The sequence below is a fragment of the Pristis pectinata genome, chromosome 3 (assembly GCF_009764475.1).
Source record: "Pristis pectinata isolate sPriPec2 chromosome 3, sPriPec2.1.pri, whole genome shotgun sequence".
Lineage (NCBI taxonomy): Eukaryota > Metazoa > Chordata > Chondrichthyes > Rhinopristiformes > Pristidae > Pristis > Pristis pectinata.
The window spans coordinates 97,675,395-97,694,828 of record NC_067407.1 but is presented as its reverse complement, the minus strand read 5'-3'; the positions used below and the strand labels follow the sequence as shown (position 1 = coordinate 97,694,828).

General features: G+C 40.1%; 1 protein-coding gene across 5 annotated transcripts in view; it reads left to right on the top strand.

The window, feature by feature from the left end:
* si:zfos-1056e6.1 (uncharacterized protein LOC107988029 homolog) overlaps positions 1-19,434 on the top strand; it is a 58,148-nt gene that overhangs the window by 19,320 nt on the left and 19,394 nt on the right. For 4 of the 5 annotated variants that reach the window (XM_052013022.1, XM_052013021.1, XM_052013020.1 and 1 more), the window contains exons 5-7: positions 492-529; positions 5,492-5,571; positions 17,267-17,329. In XM_052013022.1, coding sequence (XP_051868982.1) covers positions 492-529; positions 5,492-5,571; positions 17,267-17,329 — 181 coding nt within the window. The remainder of the gene's footprint in view (positions 1-491; positions 530-5,491; positions 5,572-17,266; positions 17,330-19,434) is intronic. The other variant, XM_052013024.1, reaches the window with a different exon arrangement.

The window sequence follows — 19,434 nt, the reverse complement described above, 5'->3', positions numbered from 1 at the left end:
TCCCTGATGGTCGTAACGTGAAGAGGGCATGTCCCAGGTGGTGAGGGTCCTTAATGATTTCTCACTCCTCAGCTTTGGGTGTCCTTGAGTACTACTTAGACTTACAATGGTTGTTGGCATGCCACATAAAAGCCAGGTAGCACAAACATGGGCATATGAATTTGAGGAACGTGTTCCATATTCCAATCCAATTGATAGTCAAAGCTTTTGGAAGTTTGAAAAAAGCTATGTATTCTGTTTGATGCTGCACACTACATTTTTCTTGAAGTTATCACATGATGATCTTTGTGTGTTTGCTTTGTTCTCATGAATTAACATGAAGTGGTCCTCAAATTAATCTTTATTATTGAACTTTATATCTTGTATATCTCAATATCTGATTTTAATCATCAGGGTACCAGACGGACTTGTAATTTTGGCATTTCATGGTGCAACCCGCAGTCAAATGTTAAAATTCTCCATTTAATTTGAGTTATGTTTCAATTTTGCAGACCATATGTTCTGGAAGTAGTCAAGTTGTTTCAACATGGTATGTAGTTCATTAAATAAAATGATCTTTATATAATAGTGTTGAATAATAAATAAATGCTGCATTGCTACTCTTAAGCAGAATGGTAATTATAATTTATTTATCTTAATGTTCTAGTGACTAGAGTCAAGCATATCAGTGTCTTCTGACTTTTGACTTCTCTGTAGAAAGAATACATTTGAGAGACTTGTTGCATTCTTACAAGGTGCACTGGTAACGCAGAACTTGAAAGGTGTTGCTATACACCAACATCGCATATTTTTCGGTAAATTCTGTGCACAGGCAGCAATATTTCATCTAGCATTGTTTGGTGCTTGGTGTTGCTACTGTCTGGAAAAATGACGAAGAACAGCCAGAGCCCAGTGTGAAAGTTTATGAGACACAGTCACTTAGAAGTATGACATCCTAATTACCACCGAAACATTACTTAAAGGGCAAACTGATGATTCACTATTTCTTGGTAGAGGATTTTCAGCAAAGATAGAAATGGGATAAGAAGGAAGTACCAGTATTGGTTACAGAAACCATTACAGTTGTGATGAGTGCCAGAAAGATTAACATACAGTGGCATGCAAAAGTTTGGGCACCCCGGTCAAAATTTCTGTTACTGTGAATAGTTAAGTGAGTAGCAGATGAACTGATCTCCAAAAGTCATAAAGTTAAAGATGAAACATACTTTACAACATTTTAAGCAAGATTAGTGTATTATTTTTGTTTTGTACAGTTTTAGAGTGAAAAAAGGAAAGGAGCACCACGCAAAAGTTTGGGCACCCCAAGAAATTTGAGCACTCAGATAACTTTTACCAAGGTCTCAGACCTTCATTAGCTTGTTAGGGCTATGGCTTGTTCACAGTCATCGTTCGGAAAGGCCAGGTGATGCAAATTTCAAAGCTTTATAAATACCTTGACTGCTCAAACCTTGTCCCAACAATCAGCAGCCATGGGCTCCTCTAAGCAGCTGCCTCACACTCTGAAAATTAAAATAAATGATGCCCACAAAGCAGGAGAAGGCTATAAGAAGATAGCAAAGCATTTTCAGGTAGCTGTTTCCTCAGTTTGTAATGTAATTAAGAAATGGCATTTAACAGGAACGGTGGAGGTCAAGTTGAAGTCTGGAAGACCAGGAAAACTTTCCGAGAGAACTGCTCGTAGGATTGCTAGAAAGGCAAATCAAAACCCCTCTTTGACTGCAAAAGACCTTCAGGAAGATTTAGCAGACTCTGGAGTGGTGGTGCACTGTTCTACTGTGCAGCGACACCTGCACAAATATGACCTTCATGGAAGAGTCATCAGAAGAAAACCTTTCCTGCGTCTTCACCACAAAATTCAGCGTCAGAAGTTTGCAAAGGAACATCTAAACAAGCCCGATGCATTTTGGAAACAAGTCCTATGGACTGATGAAGTTAAAATGGAACTTCTTGGCTGCAATGAGCAAAGGTATGTTTGGAGAAAAAAGGGTGCAGAATTTCATGAAAAGAACACCTCTCCAGCTGTTAAGCACGGGGGTGGATCGATCATGCTTTGGGCTTGTGTTGTAGCCAGTGGCACAGGGAACATTTCACTGGCAGAGGGAACAATGAATTCAATTAAATACCAGCAAATTCTGGAAGCAAACATCACACTGTCTGTAAAAAAGCTGAAGATGAAAAGAGGATGGCTTCTAAAACAGGATAATTATCCTAAACACACCCCAAAATCCACAATGGACTACCTCGAGAGGCACAAGCTGAAGGTTTTGCCATGGCCCTCATAGTCCCCTGACATAAACATCATCAAAAATCTGTGGATAGACCTCAAAAGAGCAGTGCATGCAAGATGGCCCAAGAATCTCACAGAACTAGAAGCCTTTTGCAAGGAAGAATGAGCAAAAATCCCCCAAACAAGAATTGAAAGACTCTTAGCTGGCTACACAAAGCGTTTACAAGCTGTAATACTTGCCAAAGGGGATGTTACTATGTACTGACCATGCAGGGTGCCCAAACTTTTGCTTTGGGCCCTTTTCCTTATTTTGAAACTGTAAAAGATGGAAATAAAGAACCATAGAACAATACAGCACAGAAAACAGGCCATTCGACCCTTCTAGTCTGTGCCAAAACGTTATTCCGCTAGTCCCACTTACCTGCACCCAGTCCATAACCCTCCAGACCTCTTCCGTCCATATATCTATCCAATTTATTAAAGCTTAAGAGAGAGCCCGCATTTACTACATCAGATGGCAGCCCGTTCCACACTCCCACCACTCTCTGAGTGAAGAAGTTCCCCCTAAAGTTCCCCCTAAACCTTTCCCCTTTCACCCTAAAGTCATGTCCTCTCGTACTTATCTCTCCTAATCTAGGTGGAAAGAGCCTACTCGCATTAACTCTGTCTATGTCCCTCATAATCTTGTAAACCTCTATCAAATCTCCCCTCATTCTTCTACCCTCCAAGGAATAAAGTCCTAACCTGTTCAATCTTTCCCTGTAACTCAACTCCTGAAGGCCTGGCAACATTCTAGTAAATCTCCTCTGCACTCTTTCAATCTTACTGATATCCTTCCTATAGTTAGGTGACCAGAACTGCACACAATACTCCAAATTTGGCCTCACCAGTGACTTATACAACCTCACCATAACATCCCAACTCCTATACTCAATACTTTGATTTATGAATGCCAGGATGCCAAAAGCCTTTTTTACAACCCTACCTGTGACGCCACATTCAGGGAATTATGTATCTGAACTCCCAGATCCCTTTGTTCCTCTGCACTCCTCAGTGCCCTACCATTTACTATGTATGTCCTACCTTGATTTGTCCTTCAAATTTGTCCTTGTAAGGTCCAACAAAAGAGGGGCAGCTTTGTCCTTGGTTTTAGGGAAGATGGCTGTGCAGCTGAAGAGGATGTCAGTGGGAGAGTATTTTGATGATAGTGTTCATTGTTGATTTAGATTTAGCATAGATATGCAAGTGTAGGCCAAAAGGAAAAGTTTGGGGTTGTGATAAGGCTAACTTTACTAGGCTAAGAGATAATTTAGCAAAAGTGAATGGGGGAGGCAGTTGGGGGGAACAAATTGGGGAATGGGATTGATGTGATAGCTCTGAGAGCTGGCATAGACTCAATGGGCTGAATGGCCTACTTTTTGGTAAGGAGTTATGAAGTGCTACAGGGAACACTGGTTACAAGCATCTATGCGATCAAAATTAATATATAAAATTTCCAGTGCATATTGAGTACGTATCTGTATTTCAAGGTATTCCAATGCCATAATACTCTTGAATTCTCACAGATCATTTTTAAACTTAATCCCAATTCCCTGTGGATTGCTGATTCCTGTTCTGTCACTGCTGAAGAATCCTGACAAATTCCCACAAAGAAGATAGGAAAATGAAGGAATCTAAAGGCTTAAACTACTGCTGGCTAACCCTCCTTCAAACCACTACTCTATAGAATGCACATGAAATCAACACACGTTAGTCCACGAATAAAAGTATCCAGATAAGAAATTCAGGTATCGATCATGCCTGGTCAAACAGTTTCCGTCAGCTTCCAAAAGGCTTTTGAGAAGATTGCACGTAATAAGTTAAGTCTTTGTAGTATTGGAGGAAGTATATTAGCATGGATCGAATATTGGTTATCAGGTTGGAAGAATGTAACTGGTGATGTACCCTGAAGATCAGTTCTTGCCCCTCAGTGTTCAGTTGTTTACTATTTATGTCATTGACCTAGAGTAGGGGCAGAATGTGGGTTTTCAAGATGCTGATGACAAGAATTTAGGTGTAAGGGCAAGTTGTGGCGAGGATGTTATGACTCTGCCATGGGATGTAGATAAATTGAGCAAGAGGACAAAAATTTGGCAAATGGAGTTTAATATGAAAAAATGTGAAGACATGCACTTTGTTAAGAGGAATCAAAAGGCATTATTATCTAAATGTAACATGAATGCAAATGAAGGAAGTACAGAGAGATCTAGATGTTCTTGTGCATGAATCACAAAAAATTAGCAGGTAAGTGCAGCAAGTAGTTAAGAGGACAAATGGCCTTAATTGCAAATGGGTTGGAGTTTAGAAACAGGGAAGTTTTGATGCACTGTTTCCTTTATGAATTTCCTGAACCAGGTTCTCAATCTAAAAAGTTTGAGTCCCAGGCCAGAAAAATTACAATGGCCAGGAACTTGCAGTTAGCAGAGACTTTGTCAAGATTCAAGCCCTACCCATGGCAACAGGCCCCACACATGGCAAAAAATAAACTGCCTGCAGTAGCTTTGCCACAAAACCAGCTAGCGATTCGCCTTCCATTTCTGACAGTCAGATGGGTTAGGGGTGTAGCTTAGTTTGCAGTCAGGTACTGACATTGAACCGCTGGAGGCCACTGCAGGAGGGAGCATGAAAGGGAGAAGGGTCAGAGGGAAGAGTTAATGGGAAAGAAGGAGCAGGATGAGGGAGGGAGAGGGATTAAGGGAGAGAGGTGGGAGAGAAAGGGGAATAAGGCACAAGAGAGGGATCATGGGAGATGGAAGAGGCAAGCAAAGTGGAAAGTATTATATGGTGGCCAATAGTCATATAAAATTGAAATGTGGCTGTCCTACATGGTATCAGAATAGGATTCCTATTTTCTAATATGATCTTTCCAACCCAGATACCCAGCCCTTTTGTGCAGATTCCAAGCAGAATAACTCTGGGACCCTATTTGTCCTAGAATCACCTTACATGTACGTACGTGACTTTGTGAATAAGGATGAGCACTGTTTGCTTGCCACTGACCTCTGAATTGATTAGAACTTACCTTGGATAAGCTTCGTCCACAACCTGTCCCTTTTGTTTGAAGCACCTTACTGACAACCCAGTGCATAACAGGGTCAAGCCTGTGGAGTCATGGGAATTCCACACTGTCATGTCCAAAAAGTGGAGTAGAAAATGTGAATAGAAAAGAGACTATAAATTATGCAAGGTGTAATGTATTCTACTAGCCTGTTTTTTTATTTTCAGTTGTCCCCAAACCTCGTACTGCTGCCTTGACAGTTATCAATAAGGGTTTGAAGAACAGACTGCAAAGCATCATGAAGAGGGTATGAAAATTGTTATGTGCATAGACTGCAAAACAAATCATTTACCAAACTTTGCCAAGTTAGAAGATCAATAGTGAAAAATTGCAGCTGCATAAGGTTTTAATAATGTTAATAATCTGTATTTATATGAAGATTTACAGAAGATTAGGTAACTACTGGGATTGGTGATTCAGGTTAATTATTTATAAAATTTAAAAATGAAAATACATCTCTTTTAATTCTGCATGTTTGGATGTATTTTAGTAGAGAGAAATTCCTGTTTTCACTGTGGTTTGTATAGGTGCAGAATGTTTTATGGGTGGAATCATATTTGAGACAATGCATGCGAGAAGTATTATTGCTTTGATTTTAAAGAAATGTCAATATGATTGTTCCACACTGATCATTCCTTGCATGATAAAGAGTACTACACGTGAGCACTTGCCTGTAGTCTTTAACACTGCTTCAACACACAAGAACTGTGCACGTGCACCCTGTGTTGTGGCCACACCTGTGCCTACCTTGTCACTTCAATCTCCACCTCATTCTCAATCTGACCCCTTTGTCTTTGGCCCTTTACATTGCTCTAACAGCGTTCAACAACATCTCATCTTCCATCTGGTCATGTTGTAGCCCTTGGGTCTCGATATTGAATTAACAGTTTCAGGTAGCCACCTTATTTTTCCTCTCTGCCCAAAGATGTCACTGTACTTTCCTGTTTAAATTTGTTTCTTTGTTTTAATCATCTGTCCCTCACTGAGATTTTTAAAGTATTTGTTACAGTGAGTGCATTGCTGATTTTGGTCTGTGCTCTATTACAGACATTCCCTTTGTTGTCTCCACCCTTCTCTCTGCAACTTACAACATTTTTCTTTTCTCTCTTTTCCAGTACTGATGAAGAGTCCTTGACCTGAAGTGTTGACTTTGTTTCTCTCCCCATGCATACTGTTTGATCTACTGAGTGTTTACAGCATTTCTTGTTTTCCCCACCCTAAGCATGAGTTTGGGACCCATACCTGAGGTTGGAATTATCTTCCTTCCTTGTTGCCAGTTGTTTTCTATCAGCTTACTGCTTTTCTGGAGAAGGGAAAAGTGAGAAGAAGCCAGGAGATCTTAGGAGGGACAATGGAAAATGGCTAAGGAGGGGGTTCTTGAATGTGATCCAAATCAAGAGGAGGATTGATCCACTCTCCTTTTAAGCCTGGAATACCTGCACGTATTTTCCCCTCTCTTGCTTCAGACCTGGATAAAATTCTGTAATATGAAGAGAAGGCAATTGATTTCAGGCAAAGCTTGGAGTGACATATGATGTGATTATGATTAAGTTGGACAAAATTTTCACAATTCATTTTTTAAAGTAAAGTATGTTATATCCCCAGCCTTTCTACCAAATAACCTGAAGATAATCTATGATCAATACTAATTAAATACCACAGTTCATATACAGAGAATTTAATTTCATGGACTCAAATCCAACAGCATGAATATTCTAATGGACGTGAAATATTATCTCTGTGCATGATCTGGGCCATCCAATTATGCCATTTTCAGAACATGCTAAGAAGCTGAACCACTAAGTGTTCACGTTGAATGAATCTCCTTCAACCAACCCGAAAGCTAAAATTATATGAAACATTTACTGCTGTAGATTTGTCATATTTAGCCTTGGAGAACAGCTATAGCAGAATGATGTTCATTCCTGGCCTTGTGTTGTTAAAGTGGCCTAAATGGCAAACCAAGCTTAAGGCGAGTGAACCACACAGCAGTGTGTATATGTTGTAAATAATGTTATTTCTTACTCTTGCTTTACTGATTCAAAGCTAAATTACTGAAAATTGTATGCAAAATGCTTGAGATTCTCAGCAAAGAGGCACCAGTATGTAGTAGTAGAAAAGAACAATGGTGGTGCCCAAAGATATGTGTGTGTGTAGGCAGCATTTTAGTAGCCAGTGGTACAATATTAAGTGGGAGCAAACTAAGACAGACAACAGGGAAGATGAGGAAAAGCTTGGAATGTTTGAGTAAATGCATAAAATATAAATAAGGTCGGTGAGTTGCAAACACTGTTGTTCTGAATTCGAGAGAATCATTGTGCTTATTATAGAGACACACACCACTAACAACTGAAGAAAGGTTGCTTAACTTTATTTAAACTCATAGTCCAAGTACTTGCAGCTAGTACAGCATACCACCCATCAAACCATGAGGTGAACGGTCTGGGTAAGACTGTGGGAATCAGTTTTCTTTAAGTCCTAGACCTGGGTACCCCCCTTGCAAGTGTTGCTCCTTGATCATTGTATGGTCCCAGGTTTTTATGCTGTTCCAGGATTTAGCAAAGAGTATCTGCTGTTTCCAGGATCCATCTCCCTCCTATTCCTTCTGTTCTTCTCCAATGGGACTATTCCACATCTTCATCCCTTTGCTGCCACAGCCTAACCTTTCATTTGCCACTTCAGGAATGAAAGCATCTGAGTTATCAGTACAGAGCCAATCAAGTACAGAGAACTGCATGATTAATTGCTGAAGACAATGAATACAAGGACCTCATTCTCCACATGGATCAGGTGGTTTTATGCCCGCTCAGGCTACTTCTCAAGATGCCAATTCAATATTCTCAATTTTTAATATGTAGGAGTCTTGTACCTGGAACTAGAGATTCCCATGTACTTCACAATATTAACCCAACTCATACGGCCATCATTGAATTCCAGTGTGATTCCATCCAATAATAATTCAGATTTAATATTTATAATAATTGAACAAAATAAACAATAATAAAGCCAATAAAAGAGAAATAAAAAAACAAAAAAAGTGCTTAAAACAGACAAACAGAATCCAGTCTTGTGTTTTCTTTCTTTAGAACCTTTGCAAATAACTGTAAAACTCTCAAAATGGAAAGCTTAATTTCCACGGTGAAATAAAACTTAAACTCTCACATGAAAGGATAAAAGTTCACATAGTTCTTATATTTACTCAACTTCTTAAAGAGGCAACTGCCTCTTCTTAACACCCACCTGGCAGCCTCCGCTCAGGTGCTGTGTCCCTCTTTCTCTCAAGCTACTGTTACCATTTCACAGTAATTTGTTCAGTAACTGCGTATGTGCAGCTTATTCCTCAGTAAAAACCCCTCCTTGCAACCAATCACACCTGCACACACCCACCGTAACAGCCCAGCAGCATGTCAAATATGCCTTCTAATAAAAGCCATTCTTTTTACTTTGTAGCCTCTCCAAGATGGAGAATAATTAATCACCTAATTTTTCCTGATTAAAAGTGTGAGAGGCTAATATCCAATATTCAGTCCCAGATATGTCTCAATATATCTGAATATTTTGTGACTTTGTTCTTTTTCCACTTCTAGGCTAGAAACAAACATTATTATTAGACTGGCAGGTTTTGTCAAAGTTCCAAACATCATAAAAAACCTGCAGGAGCTGGAAATCTGAAATGCAAACAGAAAATGGTAGAAACATTCAGCAAGTCTGGCAGCATGTGTGGAAAGAGAAACAGTTAAGGTTTCAGGTCCAGGAACGTTTTCCCCAATTAAAACTTCTTACTCTGGCATGCAGAATGAAAGAGCTGATAGTGGATAGGATTAATTTCTCTGCACTTATCCACAGTGGCAGGATTTGAAGCAATGAAATGTGAGTCTGATACTGTAATAAATTAATTCTTTTACACTGCCTGTTGACTTTTAAAAAACTCACAGAAAAAGTATATCTTGAAGATCCAAAATTGAATTGAACAGTTAAAACCATAACATATTATGGTTCCTTCTTAGTGGACACAACCTTTTTAGGAGGAACCAATCCAAAAACTCTCTCTCAGACTTGCAGTTAACTGAATTAAACTGCATTTTACTATATGTTTGAATTAAAACCAAACAATTCCACTCATTTCAATTTATATTGGATGAAATAAAAGCAATTTTTTACTATAACCAAATTAAATCTTTTTCGAAAGATCCATTGACTTAGAGACAGATGCAAAATAAATTTTAACTCCAAAATTATATCTTGTTTCTATTTTCCTGCATCACCATTCCATAGGTGATCAATTGTTACCTCTCTCCAGTTCTTAACTGTTTCCATCCAAAATCTCTGTTATCCCTCTCCTGTAATGCAAAAATTGCCAAACATCATTTAACATTTTAAAGCTCACAGAGCATTCACACACTTCAAACAAAACATGACTCACTCTCAAGGACACAGGACAATGTACAACACAATCACAGATACCACAAGGAAAACTTTTAAGGCTTAAGCACAAAGGAATGCAGGAAGGCACTGATCATGCAAAAACATACATTCAAACATCTCCTCATTAACCTAACCCTCCCTGTCAATTCTACCAGCTGCAATGAGATCCTATCACCAGCCACATCTTCTTCTCCCCACCCCTTTCTGCCTTCCACAGGGACCACTCCCTCTATGACTTCCTGGTCCACTCATCCCACCACACCCACCCCTCCCTCACACCTGGCACTTTCCCCTGCCCTCACAGTAGATGTAACACTTGTCCTTACACCTCCTCCCTCACCACCATCCAGGGACCCAAACAGTCCTTCCAGGTGAGGCAAAGGTTCACATGCATCTCTTCTAACCTCGTCTACTATTTCAGTGCTACCGATGTGGCCTCTTCTACTTTGACGAACCTTAGCGTAAACTAGGCGACCGTTTCACTGAACACCTACGCTCAGTCCACAATGGCCATCCTGAGCTCCCAGTTGTAGACCATTTCAACTTTCCTTCCCATTCCCACACTGACGTCCATCCTTGGCCTTCTCAACTGCCACAATGAAGCCCAATGCAAACTGGACGAACAACACCTTATATTCTGCCTGGGTAGTCTTCAACCCAATGGCATGAACACTGAGTTTTCCAATGTTAGGTAACCCCTTCCCCACCTCTTCCCCCCCCCACCCCACTACTTCCCACCCCTCTCCTCTTCTGATCTTCCTCCAGTCCTCCCACTTATGCCCCCTTCCCCCCCTCCCCCAGTCCCCCTTCACCCATCTTCATACTCTTCCCCCTCCTGGTTCCCATCCACCCACTTCACACACAGGTCATTCCACTCCTCTCCTCCAAATCTGATTCCAACTGCCGTTCACCTCTCCCCTAATGGTTCCCATTCTCACCTCCTTTACTTATCAGAATCTAGCACTGATGGCACTTTGTGTTCCTGTTTATCACCCCCCAGTAACCGTCTCCTATCTTCACATTCCCCCTCCTCCATCTCGTTCCATCTGTTTTTTTCCCTCTCTCCTTGTCTGCCTCCATGTATCGTTCACCTCCCACTGTCTACCAACTCCACCCCAGCTCACCTCCCCTACCTGGTACTACCTACCTGTCATCTTGCAATCCTCCTCAGTCCACTAATCACTTTGGAGATGTAATAAGCAGGCCACACTATACCAATAGAAGGAGAAAAGTTGAGCTAAGATTCACAGATGGTTGACAGGCAGAAATGGCCAGTTTTGAAACAGACAGAAAGAACAAGTTAAAATCGGAGCATTTGATATTTAGTCCAGAAGGCTGCAATGCACCCAGATAGAAGATAAGGTGTTCTTCCTCAGCTTCTGTTGGCCCTCATTGTAACAGTTAAAGAGGCCACAGTAGATGAATCAAAGTAGAAATAGTATATGGAATTAAAGTGACTGAACTGTACTTATAGATGTCTGTTCAATATGGACAGTTTACAGGACTGGGGCCTGTGCCCTAACAGGGAGGTTTACTAATGTGGCTGGGATATGTTTAAACTGAAATTATAGAAGATGGGCTTCAAAAGTAGGATGAGGTGGATTGTTTACCATTTTTAATATAGAACATAGAACACAGAACACAAACAATATACCACATTTTCTGTGCTGGCTATGATCTGAATCTAAACTAATCCCATCCACCTGCAAAGGTCCATATACCTCTATGCCCTACCTGATCATTGTCTGTCTAAATACTTATGGAACATTGCCGTTATCTGCTTCTACCGCTTCTGTTGGGACCGTTCCAGGAACCTACCACCCTCTGTGTTAAAAAAATCTCTTCTTGTATATCTCCTTTAAACTTTTTCCTTTTCACCTTAAACCCATGTCCTCTGGTACTTGACATTTCCATTCTGGGAAAAAGACTGTAACGATCTACCCTATCTATCCTCTCATAATTTTATATACTTCTACCAGGTCACCACTCAGCATCTGATGCTTCAGAGAAAGCAATCCAAGTTTGTCCAACCTCTCCTTACAGCTAATGCTCTCTAATCCAGGCAACATCCTGGTGAACCTCTTTTGATCCTTTCCAAAGCCTCAACGTCCTTCCTGTAATACAGTGACCAGAATGGCAGATAATACTCCAAATATAGCCTAACCAAAGTTTTATATAGCTGCAACATGACCTCCCGACTTTGAAACTCAACAGAGTCAGAGTCATAGAGCATGGAAATGGGCCCTTCAGCCCAACTGGTCCATGCTGATCAAGATTCCCATCTAAGCTAGTCCCATTTGCCCACATTTGGCCCATATTCGTCTAAACTTTTCCTATCCATGTACCTGTCCAAGTACCTTTTAAATGTTATTAATGTACCTGCCTCAACCACTTCATTTGGCAGCTCATTCCATATACTGACCACCCTCTGGGTGAAAAAGTTGCCCCTCAAGTTCCTATTAAATCACTCCCCTCTCACCTTAAACCTATGCCCTCTAGTTCTTGATTCCCCAACCCTGGGGAAAAGACAGTGCGCACTGACCCTATTTATGCCCCTCATGATTTTATACACCTCTGTATGATCACCCGTCATTCTCCTACGTTCCAATGAAAAAAGTCCGAGCCTGCTCATCCCTTCTATACAACTTAGTTCCTCGAGTCCTGGCAATATCCCCATAAATCTTTTCTGCACTCTTTACAGCATAATGGCATCTTTACTATTAGCAAGGTGACCAAAACTGAACACAATACTCCAAATGCAGCCTCACCAACATCATGTACAACTGCAACATAACATCCCATCTTCTATACTCAATAACTTGACTGATGAAGGCCAAGATACTAAAAGCCTTCTTCACCACCACCCTGTCTACCTGTGACACCACTTTCAGGGAGCCATGTACTCCTAGATCCCTCTGTTCTACAATATTCCCCAGGGCCCTACTGTTGACTGTGTAAGTCCTACCATGATTTGTCTTCCCAAAGTGCAACACCTCGCACTTATCCAAATTAAAATCCATTTGCCATTCCTCGGCCCACTTACCCAGCTGATCAAGATCCCTCTGTAAATCCTGATAACCATCTTCACTGTCAATACCACTCCATTTTAGTGTCATCTGCAAACTTACTAACCATGCCTTGTACATTCTCATCCAATTCAACACTCTCAACACTCTGACCTACAAAGGCAAATGTGCCATACACATTCTTTACTATCCTATCTACTTGTGTTGCTATTTTCAGGGAGCTATGGACTTGCACCCCAAGATCCTTCTGTACATTTTTTCTCCTAAGGGTCCTGCCATTTACTGTATGCTTTCCTCTTGCATTTGACTTCCCAAAATGCAGCACCTCACACTCGTTCAGATTAAACTCCATTGGGCATTTCTCCACCTAAATTTCCAGTTGATCTGTATCCTGCTGTATCCTTTGACAACCTAGCTCATTATCTGAAATTCCACCAATTCTTGTGTCATCTGCAAACATCCAAAATCAGACCATCTACATTTTTGTCCAAATCATTTAATATATTACAATCAACAGAGGTCCCAGCACCGATCCTTGTGGAATACCACTAGTAACAGACCTCCAGTCAGAATAACTGTCCTCCACCACTACCCTCTGTCTTCTATGACCAAGCTAGTTTTGAATCCACCCTACCAACTTAACATGACAATCTTCTGGATCAGCCTTCAATCCTTTGGGACTTTGTGGCTAAAGAGGATACAAAGATCTCTGTCAAAGCCCCAGCAATCTCTTGCCTTGCCTCCCTTTGTATCCTGGGATAGATCTCATCATGCCTGAGGGTCTTATCCACCTTAATATTCTTCAAGAGCCCCAAGACCTCCTCCTTCTTGATATCAACATGCCCTGGAAAATCAACATTCCATTCCCTCACTATCATCATGTCCTTCACCTTGGTAAATATCAATGCAATATACTCATTAGTACCTCGCCCACTTCCTCCTAAACTTTACATATGCTTCCTTTTTCTTTTTTTTAACTAAACTTGCAACATATCTGGTCATCCAAGGTTCCCAAGCCTCGTCATTCCCTATCTTTCATCTTCGGGGGAACATATCGGTCCCAAACTCTAACCAGCTGGTCTTTAAAAGATTCTCACATGTATTCATACTCTACTCTCTCCAGTTCCTGTCTAATCTGTTGTAATTAGCCCTATCCCAATTTAGCACTTTCACCTGAGGTCAAGTCTTATAGTTATCCACAACCATTTTAAAACTTACAGGGTTATGATCACGGTCCCAAAGTGCACTCCCATTAAAACTCTGATCACCTGGTCAGGCTCATTTCCCAATACGAGGTCTAGTATGGGCCCTTCCCTGAATGGACTATCTACATAGTGTTTCAAGAAGTTCTCCTGGATACACCTAACAAACTCTACCCCATCTAAGCCTCTGGAAATAAGGGAGTCCAGTCAATATTGAGGAAATTAATATGTCCCACTACCTTAACCTTGTTGTTTTTACACATTTCCATGATCTGTCTACATATTTGTTTCTCTATCTTCCACTGACTATTGGGTGGCCTATAGAATAATCCCATCATAGTGATTGTACCTTTCTTATTCCTGATGTCTGCCCATATGGCCTTGTTGGATGAGCTCTAGAGGATGCCTCTCTAAGGGCAGCTGTGATATTCTCCCTGATCAGTAGTATAACTCCCCATCTCTTACGTTCTTCTCTATCACATCTAAAACATCTAAACCCTTCATTGAGATAACTGAGGTTGAAAATTGTTACAGAGAATGGAGGCATATGGACCATTTACAGGCAAAGGGATTAGTTTAATTAGGCATTATTAGCTTAATTAGTTCAGCACAACATTGTGGACTGAGGGGTTTGTTCCTGTGCTGTACTGTTCAATGTTCTACGTTTATTCATTATCCTGCTCATAACATTTGCCATAAACTTCCTTTTGTTTTGTGTTGGCTTTTATGTCCTTTGCCATCTGGGGAACTTTAGCATTGGATGGTTTATAATTTTCTTTTAAAGAGAATGCTGAGCTTGTGCCTGATGTAACTTTCCTGAATTCTTCAATGGATGCATTACTGATTTATACTGAAACAAATTTTCCAATCTTTGTTGGGTCCCTCCTTAAGTAATTGATATTAGCTCTTTCCCAGTTGAGCATTTTTACCTTCCAAAATTACTCACAACTGAATTATGTTGTGGTTATCATAAGCTAGGTCTCTTCCTGTAAGGAACTACATTTGTTCCACTACGTTTCTTTAAATATGATTCAACACTACTTCCTCCTTGTTGGACTGAAGGCTTTCTTTCATCAGAAATTTCTTGCCTTCCCTTTCTTTGGAATGCTGTTTACCCCTATCTATATTAATAAATAATCTCAAGGCTGCTATTCTATTGTTGGTATATATGTTAACATTTGAAAAAGAAATTGCTTGTTTACCTCCTCAATGTTTGGAATTCCATGAAAACAACTCCCAGTAATAAATACCAAACATTAGTTATTTTTGTAAACCATAAAGGGATATATCTTCCAATGGGGATTTAAACACATGCAGATTGAAGATATTCCTGGTTGAGACACGAATATTGCCTAACCAGGAAATTCTAGGCTGGTGAGCCTTACATCAATGGTAGGGAAATTATTGGGATAGGATCTACTTGCATCTGGAAAAGCATAGATTTATTATGAAGGGGGAGGGCGTGACAAAGATGATTGATTGATTATAGGGTAGTGGATGCTACATACATGGACTTTAGTAAAGATTTTGAGAAGGTCCCTCATGGTAGGCTGATCCAAAAAATTAAGGTACATGGGATCTATGGAGATTTGGTAGATTGGATTCAAAATTGGCTTGGCCATAGAAGACAGAGGGTAGTGGTGGAGGGGTGTTACTCTGACTGGAGAGGTGTTCCACAAGGATCAGTGCTGGGACCTCTGTGATATATATAGATGATTTTGATGAAAATATAGGTGGGCTGACTAGTAAATTTGCAGATGACACAAAAATTGGTGGATTTGTGAATAGTGAGGTAGGTTGTCAAAGGATTCTACAGGATATAGTTAAGTTGGAAATGTGGGCAGGGAAATAGCAGATGGAGTTTAATCTGGGCAAGTGTGAATTTGTGTCCTTTGGAAGGTCAAATGTAAAGTGAAAATACACTGTAAATGGCAGGACTCTTAGGAGCATTAGGGTGCAAGTCCATAGCTCCCTGAAAGTTGCAACACAAGTAGATAGGGTGGCAGGGTGTTGAATATAAAAGCCAGGAAGTCATGTTGCAGCTGTATAAAACTTTGGTGAAGCAACACTTGGAGTATTTTTATCCAATTCTGGTCACTGCATTACAGGAAGGATGTGGAGCCTTTGGAGAGGGTACAGATGAGGTTCAACAGGATGATACCTGGATTAGAAAGTATTAGCTATAAGGAGAGGTTGGAGAAACTTCGATTATTTTCTCTTGAGGATTGGAGACTGAGGGGTGACCTGATAGAAGTTTATAATATTATGATAGGTATAGATAGAGTAGATAGAGCCTTTTTCAGGGTGGAAATGTCAAATACTAGAGGGTATAGCTTTAGGTGAGGGGGGAAAGTTTAAAGGAAATATATAAGGTAAGAATTTTTACACAGGGAGTGGTAGGTGCCTGAAATGTACTGCCAGGGGAAGTGGTGGAAGCAGATACTATAGCAGTGTTCAAGAGGCATTTAGGCAGGCACATGAACAGGCAGGGAATGGAGGGATATAGACAAGGTGCAGGCAGATGGGATTAGTTTCCATTGGCACAGACACTGTGGGCTGAAGGGCCTGTTCCTGTGCTGTATTGTTCTTTCAATCTTCTAATACACAATGGAGAACTCTTCTTTAAATAGTGGCATGGGATCATTTATATCTACCAAAGAAAGCAGATGGGATCTTGGTTTAAGATCTCAATACTTCTGGAGCACTTCCTTAGATCTGAATTGGAATGTCAGCCTAGATGTTTTATGTGCTTCAGTCTCAACCGTAGGGCTTGAACCCATAACCTTGTGACTTTGATGGGAATACCACCACCTGATCTACAACTGAAATGTAAGGTATTAACAAATCCTTTTACTAATTACATGCTTTTCTATTACCAAATAACATTGAGACATTTGAAACCTTTGTTTTCGGTGTTTCATTATTTTAATTAGATCACTTTACAAGCTTCAGCCAAGCAAATACACTGTTGTCCTTGCAATATAACATTTAAAATCCTGGCATATTTATGTTGCACTCACTCCAAAGCCAACATTCCTCAGTTTTGGTGCCCAAAAATGAATGGAATACTCCAGACGTAATTGACTATCTTTGTTCAGTTGGGTATTTATATCTCACTTGTGTCAAGAAAGGTCTTAATATTTTCATAGTTATTCTGCTCATATCATCACTAAGGTTGACATCATGTTAATGCAAGGAATGCTGAGGGAGTATTTTTTTTGCTACATTTCCATCTGTATTTAAATTCCATTAATGTCATTGAATTTCCTTTGTGTGAAATTTCTTTTAGATTGAGAGGTTAGAGGAACTGGGACCAGAAATAAAAATGAGGTGGCAAGACAAGTTATATGAGGTAGCTATTTTTTTTGCTGTCAATGAGTAAGTAATAAATGTGATTCATATAATTCCTGTGTATTGAACAAAAATGCAAATACTTGCAGTTATTTTACTTCCTGGTACCTTTGAAATGTATGAACGTGTAATTCATTCTTACTCCTGGGGCTTTTTCTGCCTTTCATTCAGATCTTAACTTTTGTTTTGCCCTTCTTTGTTCCATATCTGGTAATGTTTTTATCTCAAAAAACCCCTTTGATATGAGCCTTGAAAGTATCAACTGACTTAGCAATCACATCCTCTTGGAATGGAGAGTGTTCAAGACTGATGGATGCAAACGGTGGTGGTTCCAGCTGAGAGAGGGTGGTGAAGGTTTGTTAACCACATCTGATCTATCTGGAGGCAGTGTTAGTAAAGGGAGAGGAATGAGAACAGGAGTGAGATAGAAGAGAATGTGGGCTAGTTCTGACTCAAACTGCAAAGCCTGGTTGCCTGAAGTTGTTGAATTTAGTATTGAGGCCCGAGTTTTGTAATTCTGCATAAATAGAAGGTAGGGTGTTTTTTCTTCAGCTTACCTTGGGTTTATTGAAGGAAGGTTAGAGGTTAAAGACCGAGTGACACAATGATGGAGCCACAACTGGCTCATAGCTCTAGATATTTGGGTTCAATTCTGACTTCTGGTGCTGTCTTTGTGGAGTTTGCATGTTCTCTCCATTAATGCGTGGATTTCTCATGGGTGCTCTGGGTTCTCCCACATCCTGGAAATGTGTGGGTTGCCATGTTAATTGGCCACTGTAAAATGTCCTTAGTTGTGTAGGTGATTGTTGGAATCTTGGGGAAGTTGATGTGAATGTGAGGAAAATAGGTCACAGGTAAAATTAGTGGGGGAGTGAGATAGCTCTGTGATCTGCAATAGACCTGTTGGGCCAAATGCCCTGCTTTTATGTTTTAAGGAAATATGCAATATAGCATGGTTGGAGTACAAATGGAATTTAGGATTAAAGTGACAGGCAACTGGAAACTCAAAGGCAACCTTGTGGACAGAATGGAAGTTTTCTGCAAATGGTCACCCAATATGTTTTCTCTATTGTAGTGGATGAACACTGAATACAATGCAGTTATAAACTGGAAAACGTGTATGTGATTGGCTGTGCCTTTCATTCTCCATCCTACTTTAGCTTGCACCAACACCAATCTGTTTTAATCTCCACATTATCTCAGAATTGCCCTTTGTTCTCTCCACCCCTCCCTACTTCTTGTAACTCAAAACATGCTTTTCTTTTAGCTTTTCTGGTTCTCTTTGAATGGTCAATAACCTAAAACATTAATTATGTTTCTCTTTGCATAGATGCTATCTGACCTTTTGAATATTTCCAGCATTTTTTTGTTCTAATAGTAATACTCAACATGGAATTTAATCACATCTTTCGAACCTGCTCTGCCATTCTGTAAGATTATGGCTGAGCTGATCTTCAGAATTCTTGATTCCACAAAAGTCAAAAAATCTACTGGGCTCAGTCTCGAATACATTTCATGATAGCCCCCACAGGAATCATGGGTGGAGACTTCCAAAGATTCACAAGAGAATAAATTCTTCCTCATCTCATTCTTAAATATTAATCCCATTTTCCTGAGGCTGTGTTCCCTGGCTGTGGTTATCCCACCAGGGGACACATTCTTTTAGCCTCTGTCCCTGTCAAGCCTTCTCAGGATCTTTTATGTTTCAATAAGATCACCTCTCATCCTTCTAAACTCCAGAAGCTATAGGCTCTAATTGTTATACCTTCTTATGGTAACCTCTTCACACCTGGAATTACTCTAATGATTCCTCTCTGCACTGCCTCAAAGCCAAGTATATTTTCTCTTTAATAAGGAAATCAAAACTGCATGCAGTGATCCACGTATGGCCTCACCAAATTCCTGTATTATCATAGTAAAAAGTCACATGTTTTGTACTCAGTTCTACTTGCAATAAAGGTTACCTTCCTGTGTGCTTTTCTAATTACTTATTATACTTGCATGCATATTTTCTGAATCTCTTGTATGGGAACACCAAAATTTCTCTGCACACCAGCATTCAATAGTTTCAGGCCATTTAAATTATTTTCTGCTTTTCTATTTTTC